Below are 21,721 nucleotides of genomic sequence, written 5' to 3'. Positions count from 1 at the left end.
ACCCTTGTGGAACTCCACAACCCAGGGACCAAAATTCAGAGAATGATTTATTTAGACGTACACAATAACTGCAATTACTTTAAAAATCCTGAAACCATGTGAAAACTTTACCAGAAATACCAATTTCACCTAAACACATCAACAAAGAATGGTCAACGGCATTGAATGCCACAGATATATCGAATTGGAGCAATATTGCTTGTTTCCTAGCACTGTTCTTTCACATAGGAAGTCAGTACCAATAAAAGGGTCTCTGTGCTATGTGATCAGGCGGGGAGCAAAGGTCGTGCAGCGAGTTAAGGGGGAAGTCGCTTGGGTATCCTAGACCACCCCGGGAGGACAGAGCCGAAAAGGGCCCGAATCAAAAGTGCAGAGCCAGTGCGGGAAAGCAGCCTGTCTCCTTCACCACTGAGGACAATGAAGCTGAAGGACTACAAGTCCCAACAACAGCACTTGAGAAAGAGGCCTGGTAGGATGAGGAAGTGTTACCCCCACTACAAGTCCCAGAATCCTAGGGGAAAGGAGGAGGATCTGGGAGGGCTGGATGAACAGAATAGGAAACAGCTGGGAGAGGGGGATAATGATGATGGGAGGCAGCTGGTAAAGAGGGCTGTAGAGGAGCCCATGGACTGGCAGTCTGGAGAGGGAGGAGGAGGATTGGAGAGAGAGAGGAGGCTTCAGAAGGAGAGCCTATGGACATTTCTGCCTTAGCTCAAGCTAAAGGAGTGCAAGTAAGAGGGCTCCTGGTCACATGGTTTGATGACAATGAAAGAGGGAAAGAAGTGGCTGCAGAGGCACTCCAACCGGGGGTGAGGGTTTTCAACTGGGGTCAGGAGGGAGAGGGGAGGCTGTCAGGTGCTAGAGGCTGACAGTGGTTGGGTGTGACCCCTTTCATCTCCCAGGGGTAATGAGAACAGAATGAAGGCAGAGTTGAAGCAAAACCTGCTGTGTGTATCAAAGACTGTGTTGAAGAAAGTACATAAAGGAGAAAAGAAAGACTGTTGGTCTGGAGTTGGTAAATCTTGGGCAAAGGGATCCTGAGAAGGGACAGGCATAGGAGGGCTGTGTCTGTGCTTGTCTCCTGGCAAGAGGCCTGCTCAGCTGGAAGTTTGAGGAATTGCAGTGGCCTGTGGATTACAAACCTGTGAAGGCCCTGTGAGCAACACTGATGCCTGGTGGGGAAAGATTTCATCCCTATGACAGAGCTTCAAGCCCCCCATCACCTCTCCTTCTGTCCTGGTTCCACAATCTCATGATTCTCCCCTTTCCACCTCCGTCCCCACAGCCACCTGGTCCTCTTTCAATTTACCCTCCAGTGTCTCCTTCTCCGAGATCCTTACCTCGCTTAATCCACCTTTCTCCCTCCTGGACCCCTTTCCTGCCTATCTTGTGAAACATCTCTCAGTCCCGCTACTCCCACTTCTTCAGGCAAGCCTCTCCCAAGGCATAGTTCCCCCATGTTGGAAACATGAGCTTGTAAGACCACTCCTGAAAAAAACCTCATCTGGACCCTTCTCTCTCTTCCAACTTCTGCCCAATTTCTAACCTCCCTTTCTTTTCCAAGATTCTAAAGGAACTTGTTCTTTTCCAACTCAACTCCTTCATTGAAAACACTAACATCCTGCACCCTCTTCAGACACAGCACTGAGTCACTTCTTCTTCCATTCCATGACACTATTCAATCCTGTTTGGACCAACATCAATCTGTTGTACTAGTCTCTCTTGACCTTTCTTCTGCCTTTGATTTAGTTGACCACTCCCTTCTTCTCCATCTTCATTCACTGAGTATCACAGGGATAGTCCTATCATGGATCACCAGTTACCTCTCTGATCACATATTTCAACTGGCTAATGACAGTTCCCTTTCGCCAGTTTTTTATATTGAATCTGGTGTCCCAAAAGGCTCAATTATTTCCCATATTCTCTTTAATGTTGCTCCGCTTCTCACTATTATCCAATAGCAAGGTTGCACACCATATTGTTATGCCGATGACATTCAGATGTTCTGCTGTATTTCTGATCCCTCCACTTCATTCTTTGAATACTTTTGTCTCTCACATTTCTAGCTGGCTCAAAGACAACCATCTAATCCTTAATGTGTCTAAATGCGAGGCTATTATTTTCCAAACCCCCTCGCCCCCTGCCCTCTGCTCTTGAGGGCCATCCACTTCCCACTAAGATTTTGGGTGTTGTCTTTCTTACCAAACTCATTTTTTTTGTTACATTTGTACCCCGCGCTTTCCCACTCATGGCAGGCTCAATGCGGCTTACGTGGGGCAATGGAGGGTTAAGTGACTTGCCCAGAGTCACAAGGACTGCATGTGCCTGAAGTGGGAATCGAACTCAGTTCCTCAGTTCCCCAGGACCAAAGTCCACCACCCTAACCACTAAGCCACTCCTCCATATGTGGTTTAAGCAACAGATCGATGTTGTTTGCTCCTCATTTTTTGCAATACATCATATTAGTCCAGTGCACTCTTTTCCCTCTCTCTCTCTCTTATTTCATACTAGCCGTTGAGCCCGTAAAAACGGGCTAGTATAGGACGGGGGGGGGGGGGTGTTGAAAGCCCCCCCCCGCCGAGCTCTCCGCTGCCCCTCCGAGGTCACCGCTACACCCCCCCCCCAGAGTCGTCGCCACCCCTCCACCCGGGCCAGGCCCTCGCTTCGCTATTGAAACAGTGCGGGAACGCAGCACACAGCTCAGATGAGCTGCTGTCCTTCTTCTCTGCCTGTGTCCCGCCCTCGCCCAGGGAAGGAAGGCCGACGGCAGCTCAGCTGAGCTGTGTGCTCTGTTCCCGCACTGTTTCTATAGCGGAGCCAATGGCCAGGCTGGGTGGAGAGTGGGTGGCGGCGGCGACCTTGGGGGGGGGGGGGAAGCGGTAGCGACGGCGGTTTCGTCCCTCCCCTTGCGCAGTAGAGACCCTCTCTGTCCCGCCCCCGTCATCACGTATTGACGCGGGGGCGGGACAGAGAGGGTCTTTACTGCGCATTTGCGAGTGAGTTCGGTCACTCGCCGTTTATATGTTTGATACTTCTTCTTGCCCTGGTCATGTCCCATCTAGATTACTGGACTCTCTTTATACAGGACTTCCTCTCTGTTCTCTGAAACATAATCAACTGGTTCAATCAACATCTGTTAAACTTCTGAACTATGCACATCACTTTGAACACATTACACCTCTCATTCATACTGAACACTGGCTCCCCGTCTCTGCCTGCATTGTTTAAGCTCCTTCTCTTTGTCTTTAAAGGCTGTCTACCTTCAGCCCCCTCCTATTAACAATCTTCTTATCCCAAACACTCCTCATTCCTTTCATTCCTCTAACAGCGATCTACTGACTCTCCTCTCTCCTGCCTGTCTCCATCTGAATATTTCCAGAGAAACCACCTTTAGATACCTTGGGCCCAAAATAAGGAATGACCTCCTTCCCCATCTCCAGACTCTGTCAGAGCATTTAAGTCACAATTCAAAACACATCTTTTTTTTTTCCAAGACCTTTGGTTACACCACTCCATAACTACTTCTCACCTGAATTCTTGTCCTTTCTATGCTGTTACTAGCCTTTGAGCCCGTAAAAACGGGCTATTATAGGAAGGGGGGGTTGAAAGGCCTGCCCCCGCCGCCGAGTTCGCTGCTGCCCCTCCCCCTCCGAATTCGCGCCCCCCCCCCCCCGAGTCGTCACCACCCACCTTCCACCCGGCCGGGCCCTCGCTCCGCTATTGAAACAGCGAGGGTCCGGGAACGCAGCACTGAGCTCTGCTGAGCTACCGACGTCGGCCTTCATTCTTCTTCTCTGCCTGTCCCGCCCTCGTGTGACGTAACGTCGTCGAGGGCGGGACAGAGGCAGAGAAGAAGGAAGGGCGATGTCGGCAGCTCAGCAGAGCTCAGTGCTGCGTTCCCGGACCTTCGCTGTTTCAATAGTGGAGCGAGGGCCCGACCGCGTAGAAGGTGGGTGGTGGCGGCGACTCGGGTGGGGGGAGCGTTAGACGGCGGTGTCCCTCCCTCAGAAATGCGCAGTACAGACCCTCTCTGTTCCGCCCCCGTCATCATGTATTGATGCGGGGGTGGGGCAGAGAAGGTCTCTACTGCGCATTTGCGAGTGAGTACGACACTTGCCTTTTATATATATATTTTTTTAATATTTAAAATTTGTTAACCACATAGATGTCATTAGTGACAAACTTACAGTATTATCAACCTCTGTCCATATATAAATAACAAATATAAGATCTTGAGGAAGTCTTTGTGAAGGATAGATTATTACACATCAAAAGAACAGAATATCTAAAGAATCAGTTAAGAAGAAATAATCTATGCTTCCTGAATTTTCCCAAGTCCCCACTTTTACCTTGGTGAGAGTATTTTAGGGAAGTTCTTAAGAAACCAGTGGAAGCTCTCCCACTGATTGTAAGAACACAGCATGTATCTGATAAAACAGAGACTTCAGGAAGGAATGTTCTGGATATGGACTTGATTGGATTTCTTGAATCGTCACTTGAAATAATAGAACAGAGACTCACTTTAATTGTTACACTTGCCCTGGAACTGGATTGCAACAATATTTTGCATTTATACTTCTGTAACATTAATCAGCAGTTTATGGGATCATATAAAAGTATTTTCTCTGATCTTTCTCAAGATATGCAGAGGAGGCACCAGACATTTTTAGGCTATCGGTCAAGAATGATAGCATTGGGTGCCAGTTTTGTGCTGAAGTTTCTTTGTGTTTCTGTGATAGTCTTTGAAGGTGTAACTTACAATTTCTTTCACCCTAAATAGCTTTTGGAGTTTATTTCTGCAAAAGAGGAGCTTAAGGTTATTGTATGGATGTCTCAGCATTATTTTTCTACTGTTAGTAAGGTGGGCTGAGATAGGTATGTGGTGTTTATGTTGTCTTGTTCTTGCTTTTATTTCTTGATCTTGAATCTACATTTTTTCCTTTTATTGTGATCTGAATTGATATTCACATTTTTATTTTGTTGTATTTCCTTATATTGTGAGTTTTCTTAAAGCATTGCTTCTTTGAAATGATTGTAAATCCTAGATTTGTGAAAAAAAAGTGGGCCATCTGTGTCAGATAGCTCTTCGTGATCCAAAATCTCCACCCAGGGACGTTTTGGCAGGAAAGACTGAGAGGCTGCAGCAACCAAGTTTGCTGAGGAAGAGACAGGGCTGCCTGAAGAGAAGCTCCTGACTTCTTCAAAAGAAAGGCATTGTGCATTAATAAAACAAAATCCGGGAAAAAGGGACTGCAAGGGACTCCCCTACTACCTGTACATCACTTCCCTCCATCGGAGCCTGTGCCACAGAAGCGCGCTGCGCCTCTTGTCTATCAACCGCCACGTGTGGAGCGGGTCACACCTGAGAGGGTAAAATTTCGCCTGCCAATGCATGCTGCACTAACTGCCCCGAGGAAACCGCCGAAACTATCCCCTGCGCTTCCGACTCACTAGACGCCTGAGGGGAACTCCCGTGCCGCTGAACACCCGCTGTGGGCTGACGGTGGCAGGACTCACAGTCCCCCAATGCTGCTCTCCGGCCCCCACACCGGGAGCCACACCAGGAGCAGCGCTTAGCCGCCTCAAAAGGCACTGATATGCTCCACAAACGCCTGCCCCAAAACTGACTCGGCAGAATGTGGTTTCTTTCTCTATAATATCAGCAAAATTCGGCCTTTCCTTTCTGAGCACACTACCAGAACCCTCATCCACACTCTTATCAACTCTCGCTTAGACTATTGCAACTTGCTTCTCACAGGTCTCCCACTTAGCCATCTCTCTCCTCTTCAATCTGTTCAAAATTCTGCTACACGACTAATATTCCGCCAGGGTCGTTATGCTCATATTAGCCCTCTCCTCAAGTCACTTCACTGGCTTCCTATCCGTTTCCGCATACAGTTCAAACTCCTCTTATTGACCTATAAGTGCATTCACTCTGCAGCTCCTCAGTACCTCTCCACTCTCATCTCTCCCTACATTCCTCCCCGGGAACTCCGTTCACTGGGTAAATCTCTCTTATCTGCACCCTTCTCCTCCACCGCTAACTCCAGACTCCGTTCCTTTTATCTTGCTGCACCATATGCCTGGAATAGACTTCCTGAGCCGGTACATCAAGCTCCATCTCTGGCCATCTTCAAATCTAAGCTAAAAGCCCACCTTTTTGATGCTGCTTTAAACTCCTAACCCTTATTCCCTTGTTCAGAACCCTTATTTTATCATCCTCACCTTAATATTCCCTTATCTCGTTTGTCTGTCCTAATTAGATTGTAAGATCTGTCGAGCAGGGACTGTCTCTTCATGTTCAAGTGTACAGCGCTGTGTACGTCTAGCAGCGCTATAGAAATGATAAGTAGTAGTAGTAGTAATGTCTAGTTCCTCCGTATGATTCAACAAAAATAAAGTCTCTTACCTTTTCATTTTTTTTTTTAGTCAGGAGAGAAAGGAAACACCCGATCAGGCCAACAGCCCCGGGGGACGGAGGAAAGGTAGGGGGAGACTGGGAGGGACCTGACACCACCAGGTGTACACCACAAGCTGCAAACAGCCACTCAACCCCTGTCTGTGCTAAACTAGGCCCAAAGGACACCAGTAGCCAGATCAAACCAGAGCTGCACAGAGATGTCCCTCTACCTGCTAGATAGAGAGAATACTGAGGTTCAGCTGGCTGCACAGGTCCACATATAGCAAACCTCGGAGGTTATCTCTATCTCCACCTGCTGGTAGAGGGACACAACCCCAAGTCTCTGGATTGATCTGTGGGATGCCATGGAATATTCATTGTGGACATGTTGAAAATTTGACTGGCTGGGGTGCCTCCAGGACCAGGTTTGGGAACCACTGCACGAGTAGAATCTCATTGCATTGAAAGTCCTGCTTAACTTTATAGAAAGAGCACATGCTTATGAGTCACCTGCAAAGAGCATGAGTTTCCAAATCAGAGCTTTCCTTTCATTTAAGTATGTTAAAGTTCTTTCACTAAGCACTGTGTAAAGCTTCTCTAACCAGCCTTCTCACAGGTTACTTGAATGTTTAGTCTATGCTGTATCCAGATTTGGAAATTCAAGTCTAACCTGTTCCTGCAAACCACATCTTGTCTGATTTTTATTTTGCTGAATGAGTCACAGAATGTCTATAGATTACAAATTAAAGTGTGATATATTGGAAAAAAATATTGTACTCATGTACTAACTTTTAGCTTCCCCGCTTTTCAGCTCTGCAGCTGGTCTACTAATACATGCAGCATACTTTTTCCTGATGGGAATTTTGATGTTAAGAAAGGCATTTCAACCTAAATGTCAAAGTTAGCTATATACTGCTAAAACTGAGTGCAACATGCATATTAGAAGGCTTTCTTTTTTGCAAAACCTATCAAGAGCTGAGTGCTCCCATTGTAGTTCACTGTCACAGCAGAGCTGTCACTGGGTACATATTTGGAAAAAAAAAACCAAACGACAGATAAAATTAATTTGATAAATTCACTCTGTTATCGAGGTTTATAGTGCTATATTTGTCCATACTGGGCCATGCCAACTTTTTAGTCTCCCTAATTAAAGTGGATCTCTAAAAGCACACAAGCCTGGAGTTCATCATTTCCACAATTCAGAATTAAACTGGATGAAAAATATGCAAAAAAAAAAAAAAACAGTTCACATTGTTCTTTGCTTACCCACATTGGTGTCACAGTCTGCATGTTTTGTCTCAAAGTTGTCCTGAAATATAACAGAGATGGAACCAATTATTCAGTATGCCATAAAACACCTAGAAAATAATGGGTTGCATCTTTTTCTGCATACCTTAAGGTTTAACAAATATTTTCTTACACCCATTGTTAGTCAATCTAATAAATGTATCTTTCACAAAATATTGACCGAGACCATGCAATTCAACCTACTACTACTACTACTACTATTTAACATTTCTAGAGCGCTACAAAGTGTACGCAGCGCTGTACAAACACAGAAGAAAGACAGTCCCTGCTCAAAGAGCTTACAATCTAATAGACAACACCAATTCTTTGCCTTCTTTTCTTCATGAGTGATTCATTTGTTTAATATTAATTTGCAGCTTTTATATAGTAACCTCATCTGGCTCCATGTCTCAAAGGGCAGACTACTAATCCAGTTCCAGCTTTACCCCAGTGAATGCTCGGAGTTGCTCTTCTGATTTTCCTACAGTAGTCAATGGGGCAAGAACTACAAGTCCATGCTTGCATTTCAGTAAAACCTGGATCGGAGGGGAAGAGTAGCCTATGGTTACTGCAGTGGGTTTAATTCCCACTGTGGCTCCTTGTGACCCTGGGCAAATCATTTAACCCTCCATTGTCTCAGGTACAAAAAAAAAAGTATCAGCCCACTAGAAACATAGAAAGTACTTTCATGTAATATGTAAACTGCTTTAGTTGTACTACAGAAATCAAGAATCTAATAAAACATTAGCCAGCAACACTATGCCTTAAATTGAGTCAGTGCAAACAAGAAAACAGCAGCAAGTTAGAAAGAAAGCATGGAGAGCCTTGAGTTAAAAACTTTCCTTTGGAAATACACCACTTAATTATAAGAACTTACCTCCCCTTTTACAAAGCCATGCTACTGGCTGTTGATGTGGTAATGCCGACACAGCCCATTCAAAGTGAATGGGCTATGTCTGCATTGCTGTGCAGCTTTGTAAAAGGGTGGGGGGAGGCAGACAGTAAATGAGAGCAGATAAAGACCTGTATGGTCCATTCAGTCTGCCCAACAAGGTGGCCAGAGTTTTACTTGTCGCTGCATGAAGGTTACTCCCCTTTATGCTCTGTTTGAAGAGTAAAGGTCATTTAAGATTTGCTTTGATTCCATCCTCCTTTCTACAGCGATCCTCCATGTTTATCCCACATATTTTTTGAATTTCATAACTGATTTTGTTCTCAGCAACTCCAACAAGAGGATCCTCTAGGCACCCACCATCCTCTGTGTGAAAAAGTATTTCTTAATGTTACTCCTCACCCTGAAACCTCAATTCATGACCTCTATTCTATCTTTCTCTGTCTCTGAAAAAGATCTGTTTATATAATACCCTTCAAGTACTTCAACCATTGTAACATATCTCCCTGTACCTCCCCTCCTCCAGGAGATATATATCGTACATTTTTTGGCACAAACTCAGCATTTTTGTTGTGTTCTTCTGAACTGTTTCAGCCTTTTTTTTATGTCCTTAGTAAGATACGGTCATGTATTGTTCATCAAATGTGCCCCACTTGCCACAAAACATTGGCAGTTTTCAACTCTTCCCTTACATCCAGTGTGTGCCTCGCCACTGTCCATTAACTACGCTGCAAGGAACCCAGCAGTCTGGCAGAGGAGAATAAAACCACATTCCAGTCTACTGGGTTCAGTTCTCTTCAAATTATCCATGTATAACACTGGCTACTTTTTAAGTTAGTCTGTTCTAAATCACTCTATTCATATTTTCATATTATGTGAAAAATATAGGCATACTCAGTGTATGCATGTGTCTGTTCCATGAAGTCGATGCAGAAGTGAGACTTACTGGTATCTGGAAGGTCCTTTCAATTGTTTAGATTTTGTATGCAAAATCATAATGTATGCTCTGCTCCTTACTAGAGCCATTATTGCTCCTAAGAAATTTCTATATCAATAACTGCTCCTTTCTGCAGGAGCCAACTCCCAATGCAGTGACTTACTATCAATGTATCCCAAGTTGTTATTCAGAATTCACTACAAGTGGAGGTTACGCACTGGAAATGTTAAGCATGATTGCAAGGACTACTGCAAATTGTTCAGAAGAATTATTTACAAATAAGATCTATTGCTTCTTACAAGTGTGATGTGCTGTATTGACACAGCTAGCCCAGGCTGAGAGATGCTGTGAAACTCTGTGGACTAGGAACAGCACAAAGTATCTGGTGTCTTACATGAACCTTCAGCCATGCATCCTACACATCCCACCTACCAAGGGGCAGCTCAAAACCTTTCACTCCCTTGTCTATCATCTCCTTTTCCCTACCTCTCCATGGACCAGTATCTCTCCTGCTCTTCCCTACCACCCGCCCCAGCATATCCCCTTCCTTACTCTGTGCCTCCTTTTCATGTGTCCAGCATTTCTCCTTCCCTACCCTAAACCCCTCCCCTTTTCTGGTCTCTAACATCTCCCCCTCCTTACTCTACCCCTCCCTTTTTCAAGTGCCCAGCATCTCTTCCTCTTTATTCTCCCTGCTGCAGATAACTCAAGCTAAAAGACCCCCTTAGTGTAGCGAGGCAGAATACACCATTCTGCTACAGCATTCCCTACTGGATGGCTTTAGCAGTTCTGTCTGCCCCTGTATAAGTCAGAGACTGCTAGAGCATGTGTGGTGGATTTTTGTTGGTGAATGTGCTGACAGAAGCAGTTACGTTTTTAAGGCTCAGCCTCTGGGCCTTATTAGTTTATATATTGGGGACAGTGTCTTCAAATGGGTTAGTGTTGTGCATACTATGACAAGAATGAACTAGGACATATGGAATATGATCTCAGCCTTTCAATGGAGGAGAAGCCAAATGGTTAGTGCAGCAGCCTGAGAATCAGTGGAACTGGGTTTGATTCCTACTGTAGCTTTTTGCGATTCTGGGCAAGTCACGTAACCCTCCATTGCCCCAAGTACAAAATAAGTACCTATATATAGTATATAAACTGCTTTGATTGTAACCACAGAAATGCGGTACATCAACTTCCTTTCCCTCTCAAATTTACTGCTAATGCTCGCCGCACTGCTTGCATTTATGTCTGGTATGAAGCCTCCCTTGAGATTTAAATTGCTGTCTTCTTGCATGAAGCATGTGTAAAAGTCGGAGGTTCTTCTCACCCCTCTATCTGGCTAGTGAAGGAAAGAGAGAACTGTTGACTTGAATCTCAAGCTGAAGGGAGAAGAGAGAGTGAGAAGCACCAACCACCAGGAGCCCCACTACTACAGAAAGTAATGTGGGTAAAGAAAATTCTCTTTTGACAAAATCTGTGGAATAGGATCCTTGTGAAATATTTGTCCACAAGGAAAAAGGTTTTTACAAGAACCAGAAAACTCCTAAGGTTCTGCCTGTTGAACAGTTGCTCTACCAGAATTAAGGGAGTTTGGACCTTTTGCTAACAGGGGCTGTGTCTTCATTCCTGACTGATAGGGTGGGAAGATATATCCCTTGTAGAGAAAATCTGGGCTAGTATAAATGCTTAGCTAAAAGGGGGGTTTCCTGGCTTTGGTTCAGATCCTTGACCACTACACCTAAACACAAGGGGCCTGATATTCAGTCAGTGGCAGGCAGCACTTTTGCTGTCCGCCAGTGGCGTTAAACCTGGATATTCAATGCCAGGCCGTTTCCAGCAACCATTGAATATCCGGGGCTTTTGTAACCCTAAAAAGTTAACCGGCTATGCCAATATTAAGCGCTAACCTGTTAACTTTGTAGTGGTTAAAGACAGATTAGCTATTTATGCCATCCTATTTGACTACTAAAACTTATCCTGTTAGGCTCTGAATATCGGCAATATTAGGTTATCTCCCACTGAATATTAGTGGTTAGGTGCTAATATGCTATTTAACCGGTCACCAGTCATGTTTGGTTGGTTAATAGCTTTGAATATCAGGGGGAATGAGACAGGGGTTTTGCTTAGATTTCCTGGCTATTTCTTCACCACTCATACAAGGGGACTAAGGTACCTTTTAACCTCCAAGCTGCAGCACAACAGTCCATCTGGGGACAAAATAACTCTCTGAAAATTTAACAGAATGGGATTAAATTTGGCGTGAGGGGAAAAGAAAAACAGGAAAATTAATGAGTCTGAAAATGGGCCAAATTGAACAGAAGTTTCAGAGAAATAAGCTCCCCCCCCACCCAAAAAAAAAGCCTAATGAATTTCTGTAGGAGGAGTTCTAGTTTTTATAGCACAGGAACAGAGTGAAATGGAGAAATTAGGTCCTACCTGCTATTAATCTGCAAACGAACCTTTTCCGGAGAGGGGAAGGTGGTAGAACTAGAGGACATGAAATGAGACTGAAGGGTGCCAGACTCAAGAAAAATGTCAGGAAGTATTTTTTCACGGAGAGAGTGGTGAATGCTTGGAATGCTTACCCGCGGGAGGTGGTGGAGAGGAAAACGGTAACGGAATTCAAACATGTGGATAAACATAAAGGAATCCTGCTCAGAAGGAAGGGATCCCCAGAAGCTTAGCTCGTGGTGGGAGGCAGGGCTGGTGGTTGGGAGGTGGGGATAGTGCTGGGCAGACTTATACGGTCTGTGCCAGAGCCGGTGGTGGGAGGCGGGGCGGGTGGTTGGGGGGCGGGGATAGTGCTGGGCAGACTTATACGGTCTGTGCCCTGAAAAAGACAGGTACAAATCAAGGTAAGGTATACACAAAAAATGGCACATGTGAGTTTATCTTGTTGGGCAGACTGGGTGGACCGAGCAGGTCTTTTTCTGCCGTCATCTACTACGTTACTATGTTTTTTTAGTCCATCTGGACTGGCCCAGTAGAACTAATGGGTTGTGCACGCTTTCCAGCAGGCGGAGACTGAGAACAATGTTTCTTGAGAGAACCAATAACAGCCCACCTCAGCCCTAGCAAGTCTCAGTATTTTCAGTCCCCAGTAGGCGAAAGACGTGTTGAGCCCTTCAGTTTCATTCTTTCCTTACTTTTCTGTGTAAAAAAAAGAAAAAAAAGAAAGTTAAATCTCTTTCTCTCTCTGAGTCGCTAGGAGTAATTGCTGACAGAGGCTGAGACCCGCTGGGGTTTCTGGTGCCTTGGGTGTCTGGCCGGGTCCTTCCTCCCATCACTCTACCTGTGCCTTCCCTGGGCACTGTAAAAAGCTCAGCGGGTAGTGTACTGAAGGCTAGCCTCTACCCCTTCAAGGGATGTTGTAGAGCCACGGGGGAACAGCCACATTATTTTCATCTGAAAAAAACCGCCAAAAGTTTCAGAACAGTGGCCGTTAAAAAAAAAAAGAGCAGCGCAATATTCAGCATTTAACCAGCTAAGATGAACTCCATAGATATAGGACCGAGTTTTATTTGGTTGTATTGATGTGGTTATTCTAGCCTAAATGCTGACTCTGCCCTAGAACACCACAAAATAGCCGGTTTCAGCTTAAGCACTAACCAGGCATTTTCAGCGGCACTAAGGGCAGTTTTGGTTTACATCACTTGATAGATCACTGAAAAGGACCTTTGGAGCAACATGTTAGCAACACTGCTTCAGGTAATGAAGCAGGAATTAGTAGATACATTTTAAAGAGCAGTGCCTCTCCATCTTTACATTCAGCACCCATGCTCTATAGTCTGGGTGCTGAGTTAGCCCCCACCTTTCACCTGACATTACCATTGTGAAATATTTTATGAGTCACTTCCATTTTCTGACAAATGCCATCTTTAGTACGTCCTGTTCTGACCTGAAGAAGGGAATGTCAGCTCCTTAAAACATTTAAGACATCATGTATTGGGCTAGTTCAGTATATGTCACCTAAGCACACAATGAGCATCCGTGAGAACAGAAAGCCAGTGCAAAAGACCTACCTAGTCTGCCCATTCAGGCCAACTGCTTAGCTCTACAATCCCTTTTTCTCCCCCAGAGATCTTTTGTGCTTGTCCCAAGCTTTTCTGAATTCAGATACCATCCTTGTCTCTACCATCTCCAGTGGAAGGCTGTTCAATATATCTACCACTCTTTCCACAACAGAACATTTCCTTTGATTATTCCTGTCCATCCCTTTCATCCTTATCAGAAAGCCTGCTTTCTAGTAAGAGACTCATCTCCTGCACATATGGAGAAATTTAAATCTCTCTCCCATCCTGGCTCTCCTCCAGGGTATGTATATTTAGATCTTTATCTCTGTCCTATTATGCTTTGTGATGATGACTGTTGACCATTTTAGTTGACACCCTCTGGATAGACTCCATCCTGTTCATATCTTTGTGAAGGTGTGGTCTCCAGAACTGTGTGCACAGTACTCCCAAGTATCACCAGATTTATACAGAGGCATTATCATCTACTCCTCTTCCTTTGCCCCCAAGCATCCTCCTGGCTTTTTTTAACCTGTGGGATCCATATCCCGCTCTCGCATGCACAGAAATAGAAATACGTCTGTAGTTCTTTTATTTCTGTGCACACCCACTGTGTATGTTTTAATGTATGTCTGGGTTCCTATGCTGGTTAGGGGCATCCTAGTACAATCTGAATTAAGTTAAGCTTAAAAAGATAAATTAATAATAACTGGATGTTGGAGAAAATAGCAACTTCTCTGCAATCCTAAACCTCCTACAATTAGCAAGAGCGCACAGACAGAAAACTAGTTTGAATTCGTTATGGCAGCGGCTTTTTCATCAATTTTTTTTAATGCATGGGGTTCTTCAGATTGCCAAGTGTAAGATTTAGATCTCTTCCCAAATCTTATAACTCTCACTGCCGCTCCTTGTAAAGTAAATCACTTCGCCCATTCCCTCATAGACAAACATAATAGTAAGCTCTTGTTTGGCTTTGGAAAGGGAAGTAACTAAATCTAAAATCCATAACTTTCCCCCCACTCCACTGCAGAGAAAGCAAAAGCACTTAAACATCGCCCAAAAGTCCAATGAACAGAGCAAACGAAAAGAAAACTTGCTTCTCTCGCACCTGGAGCGCAAATCCGCTCAGAAACGCGCTCTCTTCGCTCTTCAGCGCAAAAGGCGGGAAGAGGGAAACAGCTGCTGAAACACCTGCAGCCCCTCACCCCCAACAGTCCACTCACCTGGTTCTCGCTCGTGCTCTGCCACAGGGTTCTCTTCTATCTACCTCTCCCGCTTCCCTAAGTTGCAAGCAACGAAGCCGCCCAGGGGTGGGGCGGGGGCAGGGCAGCCAAGAACTCTTCCTTGCAGAGACCTGCAGCTCTCCCTAATCTGAGCCTTCCTCCGGAATTCATAATTTCTGACGTTTGCTCCGTTTCGAGGTCACCAGAGCTTTACTGATTGAAGTGCGAAAGGGGGGGGGGGGGGCAAACTGCTGGAGGGCATTGCCAGGCAGGAGCTCTGTAGTGGGTGTGGCTATTGCAAGTTGTGCTATATTACCTTATGCACTATTACCTGAGTTAGCCGCCGCTTTTAATAGTCATTACCTAACTTGAGGAAATTGTTTTAACAAGAATACAAAGAAACGCACACTGCTGAAAGCACTCCAGCACATTGCTTCAGCTTCAGTTTGCTGGTCATCGTTGTGCCTTTAAACCAGCCAGTGTCTCGCATCCGTCTCTTTGCCATCTGTACCCCACCCCTATTAATTTACATAATTTTCTACCCCACACGATCTCCACATGCTTGGTGGCTTACAGCATAACATAGAAACATGACAGCAGATAAAGGCCATATGACCCATCCAGTCTGCTCATCCTCTGTAACCCCTAATTCTTCCTGTTCCTAAGCGATCCCACATGCTTATCCCATGCCTTTTTAAATTCTGGAACAGTCCTCGACTCCACCGGGAGGCCATTCCACGCCTCCACCACCCTTTCTGTGAAATAATACTAGCAGCGTAGCCAGACCTGCCATTTTGGGCGGGCCCCGCATTAACCTGGGTGGGCCGTTCCCAACCCCACCCCTACACAGTAATTTTAAAATATTCCCTCCCCCCCCCCCCGCATTTTCTTCTGCCTCCCTCGGCCTACCTGGGCAGCGCTTTCTCCCTTCGCCATCCCCTCCCTCTCTTCTGCCGGCTCTCCCCGTCTGCGTGGTCTGTTTATTTTTAGTCCTTGAAGTGCCGTTCTCCCTCCAGCAACGCACCAGCGATTCCGATAGCCTTCTGCCAGCGTGCGCCATCAGGGGTGGGGCCTCAGGTGCGTCCCGAGGTGGGACATGCCTAAGGAGAGGCCCCGCCCCCAACGATGCACGCTGGCAGAAGGCTATCAGAATCGCCGGTGCGGTGCTGGAGGGAGAGCGGCGCTTCAAGGACTAAAAATAAATAGACCACGCGGACGGGGAGAGCCAGCAGAAGAGGCAGGAAAAGATGGCGCCTCACTTGGGTTGGGGTTTATTAGGGTGGGCGCTGGGCAGGCCTGAAGGAAAAGTGTCCAGGCCCGCCCGTGGCTACGCCACTGAATACTATTTCCTTAGGTTACTCCTAAGCCTATTCCCTCTTAACTTTGTCATATGCCCCCTCATTCCAGAGCTTTCCTTCATTTGAAAAAGGCTCTCTTCCTGTACATAAATGCCCTTGAGATATTTAAACGTTTTTATAATGTCTCCGCTCGCCCTCCTCTCTTCCAGCGTATACATGTTGAGGTTCATAAGCCTGTCCCTATAATTTTTGCTTTCAAGACTGCTTACTAATTTCGTAGGCGCCCTCTGCACCGACTCCATCCTGTTTATGTCTTTCCTTAGGTGTGGTCTCCAGAACTGCACGCAGTACTACAAATGAGGCCTCACCAGAGACTTATACAACGGCACTATCACCTCCCTTTTCCTGCTAGTCATGCCTCTGTTTATGCACCCAAGCATCCTTCTGGCTTTGGCTGTTGCTTTTTCTACCTGTTTGAAAGCTTTAAGGTCATCAGACACAATCACCCCCAAGTCCCGCTCTTCCTTCGCACACTGAAGCACTACACCCCCTATACTGTACCATTCTCTTGGATTTTTGTGACCTAAGTGCATGACCCTGCATTTTTTGGGATTAAACCTTTAGTTGCCAAATATCGGTCCATTCCTCCAGTTTCACTAGGTCCTTCCTCATGTCATTCACACCCTCCAGGGTGTCCACTCTGTTGCAGAGTTCAGTAACATCTGCAATATCGCTCACAAAGACGTTAAAAAGAGCCGAAGGGTTAGAAGGTAAAGTTTGCCTTTTTGCGGATGACACCAAGATTTGTAACAGAGTGGACACCCCAGAGGGAGTGGAAAACATGAAAAAAGATCTGCAGAAGCTAGAAGAATGGTCTAATGTTTGGCAATTAAAATTAAATGCGAAGAAATGCAAAGTGATGAACTTAGGCAGTAGAAATCCACGGGAGACGTATGTGTTAGGAGGTGGGAGTCTGATATGTACAGACGGGGAGAGGGATCTTAGGGTAATAGTATCTGAGGATCTGAAGGCGACGAAACAGTGTGACAAGGTGGTGGCCATGATATAACTGAATTCTATTATTCTGTCTCACTGTATTTTTAAATGTAAGCTACATGGAACCCGTGTTTGCTTGGGATGTGTGATACAAATGTCAATAAAATAAAATAAAATCCTGTATCCTCCACCATTTAAAGACACTACCGATCCTGCTGGATGGTGATGGCACAAGAAAGCTAGTTTGGTTCAGTGAAATAACCTGTTCCTTAGTTGGGCTCTAGTATTACCATATTGAAAATGCGGCCATACCATGCCTATATGGTTATGCTCTACTAATATGTTAAACAATTAACTAACTTTCTTTAAAGGATTATACAAACTTTGGATGCATGACTAGGGCCACAAACATACACTTATTCAACATCATAATTCCTCATGTACAGCCACAAAACAACCTTTCAGGGTGGATAGTGTTCACAATGAATTCCTTTTATTATTGACCAGATAAGAGAGAAAAGAGTTTTCAGTTTTGGCACAGTATAAGTCATCACAAGAACAAAATATCAGAAAGCCAATGGACTGCATTTGGGGCTTATAGCCCGCTTAGTTATGTTTAAACAAAAGAGATCTGCTTGAAACAAAATATTGATTTTCATTTTGACTTGTCCCTGAAACATGCCTCAAAACAGAATAAGCCATTTGTGTATCTAAAATGTAAATTTCTACAAAACTGATGCAGTGAAGCTGTGACTCCATGTGCCCCAATGAAAGGGGAGTTTAATCTTATTTCCATTTAAATTCAATATATTTAATCTTTATAACACCAGGCTTCCAGTCAGCTGTTCAGGAAAAAAAAAATTACAGAGGTCAGGACTCTGCCTCTGTAGAGGATTTTGCCTAATGTGGGAAGGCTAGGGCTAGCAAATCTTTCTCATAGGAGTCCTATTGTCAGAGGGAGAGGCTCATTCATTCCACTAAAGGAATATTATGTTCCATCCCTCCCCGACTCCCTTTAGGGATCCTCCAAACGTAGTAGATCCACTGTCTTTAATTCTATCATGTTCTCATCAGGAATCCTTCCCCTTACAGTACCTTTCCCTAACCCCTCTCCTCTGGTCCTTTTTTTTAAATGTGGCTTGTTTCCTTCTTTCTTTGGGCTCATTTGGATACAGGTCTGGAATCTGCAGCCAGGAGCCTTCATTTATAAACATGCCCTATTATACCACTACCTACTCCCCAAAATAATTTACATACTGCAGACCTCAGCTAAGTCACAGTGCCATATGCCAGTGCTCCTTCCATCACCTTGCAATCAGGGACCCTAAATCCACTTACCAAATGTTGCCTTTGTACGGTGTAATATTGTATAGAACCTCCACACAGAGTTTCCAAATTATCCAGTTCTGTGAGGGAGACTTTAGATCAGCCCTGAATTTCTGATAGCTCTATCCTGGTGCATTTTGGAACTTGCAGCACAGATTTTGATGGGTAGAATCAGGGACTGCAAATCCCACATGAATTTGGGATGTGAGTTCACACTAGGATTGATGAAAAATCTCCCTCCTAGAACTGGATCACTTGGCAGCTCTGTGCACAGCTATTTGATAGTAGGAACATAAAACGAAAGATCAGTGCCAGAGAGATGTAGAGAAGGAAAGGAAGAAGACAATAGGAGAGAGAAGAAATGGAAAGGCCAATCTGGAAAAGAATTTGGAAGGCTGACTCATGGAACGTGGAAAAAAAGACTGGGGCCAGCCTAATTAGAAAATTAAATTCCCAGACAACAAAGATAGAAAAGAAAAATTAATTTTTATTTAATACGTTGTAAGAACGGAGATGTGCCTGCTTTGTAAAATGTACATTTTTTTTCTATTTTTATTTTGCAAAGTACAGGAGAACATGCATTTCTGTTTCTCTTTTACCAGTATTGCACTGTTTATAGAGTATGGCTTTCTTGTGCAGAGAGGAGGGGGTCTCCATTTCAACTTTTGTATGAATGTTTTTTTTTTTTTTTGTGGCTCATTATTCTGTATTAGATTGATTACCACAGCTTTTACCTTAGACTCCCAGCTCAAGGTACCGCTTTCCTACCATCATAAGTACCAACAAAGCATAACAACTCTGTGTACTATGATAAGCTATTCTGGAATTGCAATGTGAACTGCTGGAGGGACTGCTCAAATCATGTATAAGGGAAGTTAGAACTACAGTATTACTGAGAATATTACTTTATGGGGAAATGCAGTATAAGTTTGTTATGCACCTTTACTTTTCCTCAAGAAGGGCATTCAGAGCCAAGTTTCAATTGTCAGATAATTGTTCAAAATGTCATCAAGGTAACGTTACTCTGAGCCATATGTTTTGGGTCTTTCCCCAGAGTAATGTTATTTTGGCTACAGCTTCTGGCCCTCATCTCTTGTATGTGGTCTGTCATATGAAAAGATGGATTGGTTCTCTCTATAGCTCACGACCCAGTGGCGTAGCCAAGGGTGGGCCTGGGTGGGCCCAGGCCCACCCACTTTGAGCTCAGGCCCACCCAGTAGCAGCACAACTATGATGTGGTTGGCAGGGATCTCCAAGCCCCGCCAGCTGAAAACTCCCAACAACTGTCCCTCCTGCATACCTTGTAAATAGCAGATCTTCGCCTGCAGTGAGCAATGACTGATACATACTGCTCGCACCGGCCCCACAGCCTTTCTTCTGATGTATCCCCGCCTATGCGGAAACAGGAAGTTGCATCAGAGGGAAGGCTGTAGGGCCAACATGAGCAGTGTATATTAGTTGCTGCTCGCTGCCGGTGAAAATCTGATATTTAAAACGTATGCAGGGGAGGGGGGATGTTTGAGAGACAATATGGCATGCAGGTGAGAGACCAAATCACTTGTGGGACAAGGCGGAGTTCTTTTGCCCACCTATCTTGAACCCAGGCCCACCCAAAATTGGGTGTCTGGCTACGCCCCTGTCACGACCACTGGACCCTGAAGCAGACAGTGAAATGTCTGGCCACCGTCGGCCGCGGTCTATTTGGTGGAGAGGAACTGAGGAAGACACACCTAAGCTAATGCTCTTTAACTTATTAGAGTACAGGCAATATTTGCAAGTGGCGTTTTATGTTGTTTGGATGCTGGATGTTGCTAACTGTTCTGTAGGAGGTTTTTTCTTGCCAATGATGAAGCAGCCCTGCTCCAAGTGTTTTCAATGTGTGTGAGCTTCTTGAGGCTTCTTCCTCCTGTACAGTCAGCGATCCTTTGATGTCAGATAGTATAATAACTCCCACCATTTAGTGTGTATATTTGAAATTATTTTGTGGGTTTTTACCCTGTTTTTGATTTGGTTTATTGTCTACAGTAAGAATTTTACCAGGATTACTATTTGACAAATTTGATATATGATTCCTACTCTGTCAGGGGAGTTCCTAAAAAGAGCTATTACAGGGCCCTTTTTACTAAGCAGCGCTAAGGGTGCGCTAGCGTTTTAACATGCTGTAAACGCTAAAAACACCCATAGGAATATATGGGTGCCTCTAGCGTGTGCTAATTTTAGGCACATGCTAAAAACACTAGTGCGTCTTACTAAACAGGGCCCTTAAGGTCTAAGAAGTCTATTTTGATCAATTTTCTATCACAGGATACCACAACCATAGCACAATGGTGCTCTCAAATAATACAGTTGTTAACGATGGAGCGTTTGAGTGTATAAGATATGACCTTGGCCAAGGGGCTTGTCCTTCAGAAGACTTGAGAACATTTTTGCAACACCCTGATGCCAATAGTTCACAGCAGAATCTTAAATTTATTGTTGCAATTCCAAGCCTTCTTCTTATTATGTACTTGTGTTGTGCCCCTGGGGGGAGGGAGGGGGGAAGAGATGGGATAATTTTTGGATTTTTGATAGAGCATATGTTATCATTTTATCTACAATGGATGTTATTAGGTGTATTTGACATGTATCTGTACATCTTTTGTGTGATAGTTAATTATTAGTTATGTGTATCAAGGTATTTCAATACCAAGGTTGAATTTGCAATTTTGCTCTTTAAGAAACACAGAGGTCCTTTTATTAAGCTGCAGTAAGCACTAACTGATCGGTTAGTACGCGGCAAAGTAGCTGCATAAAAATACACCCACTCTCCACCCAAACATGTCTCCTGCACTAATAAATAAGAAATATTTTTTAACATGTGGGTAGCATGCGCAGATGACAAAATTAACATGGGACATCTCAGTGTACCCTGTGGTACGCCATTTTCTGCTGTGGGAAGCACGTGCTAGTGCTTCCCGTAGTTTTGTAAAATTCCCCCTTAGTTTGTTGCAAAAACTTGATAACTCTTTTTTTCAATAAACACCATTTTCACAGTTAAACAATGACATCACACTGTCATCACTTTTGCACAGTAGAAAAAGTAGGCAAGCAGCGAGTTCTGACAGTCAGTTATGCAATCATGTGTTGCTTGCTCTTTATTTTGGTAAAAATTACCAAAGTTTGTTTCAATTATGCTGTTAAACAACAGATGACAAAATCTAGGGGTTCCCTGTTTTCTTAATCATGGTGTATATGTAATATAAATATTTTAGGTAAGAATTGTCTACCTCAATTAAAAAAAAATATTTCTTCATTCACAGTGTGCGTGTAAGTGCTAAAGGTTTGAGGACAAAAAATAACAAACCCCCATTCTCTGTAT

At 44.5% G+C, this 21,721-nt stretch overlaps 1 protein-coding gene across 1 annotated transcript in view; it reads right to left on the bottom strand.

Annotated features, from left to right (window-relative positions):
* The window catches only part of ANXA3 (annexin A3), a 114,720-nt gene extending 99,848 nt beyond the window's left edge, over positions 1-14,872 (bottom strand). Inside the window, 2 exon segments of the mRNA XM_030190550.1 lie at positions 7,667-7,709; positions 14,744-14,872. Of these exon segments, the coding sequence (XP_030046410.1) occupies positions 7,667-7,690 (24 nt within the window). The 5' untranslated portion in view covers positions 7,691-7,709; positions 14,744-14,872.
* Between the last annotated feature and the right edge of the window lie 6,849 nt (positions 14,873-21,721).

Source organism: Microcaecilia unicolor, chromosome 2 (genome assembly GCF_901765095.1).
Source record: "Microcaecilia unicolor chromosome 2, aMicUni1.1, whole genome shotgun sequence".
NCBI lineage: Eukaryota > Metazoa > Chordata > Amphibia > Gymnophiona > Siphonopidae > Microcaecilia > Microcaecilia unicolor.
This window is presented reverse-complemented; position numbering and strand designations above follow the sequence as displayed.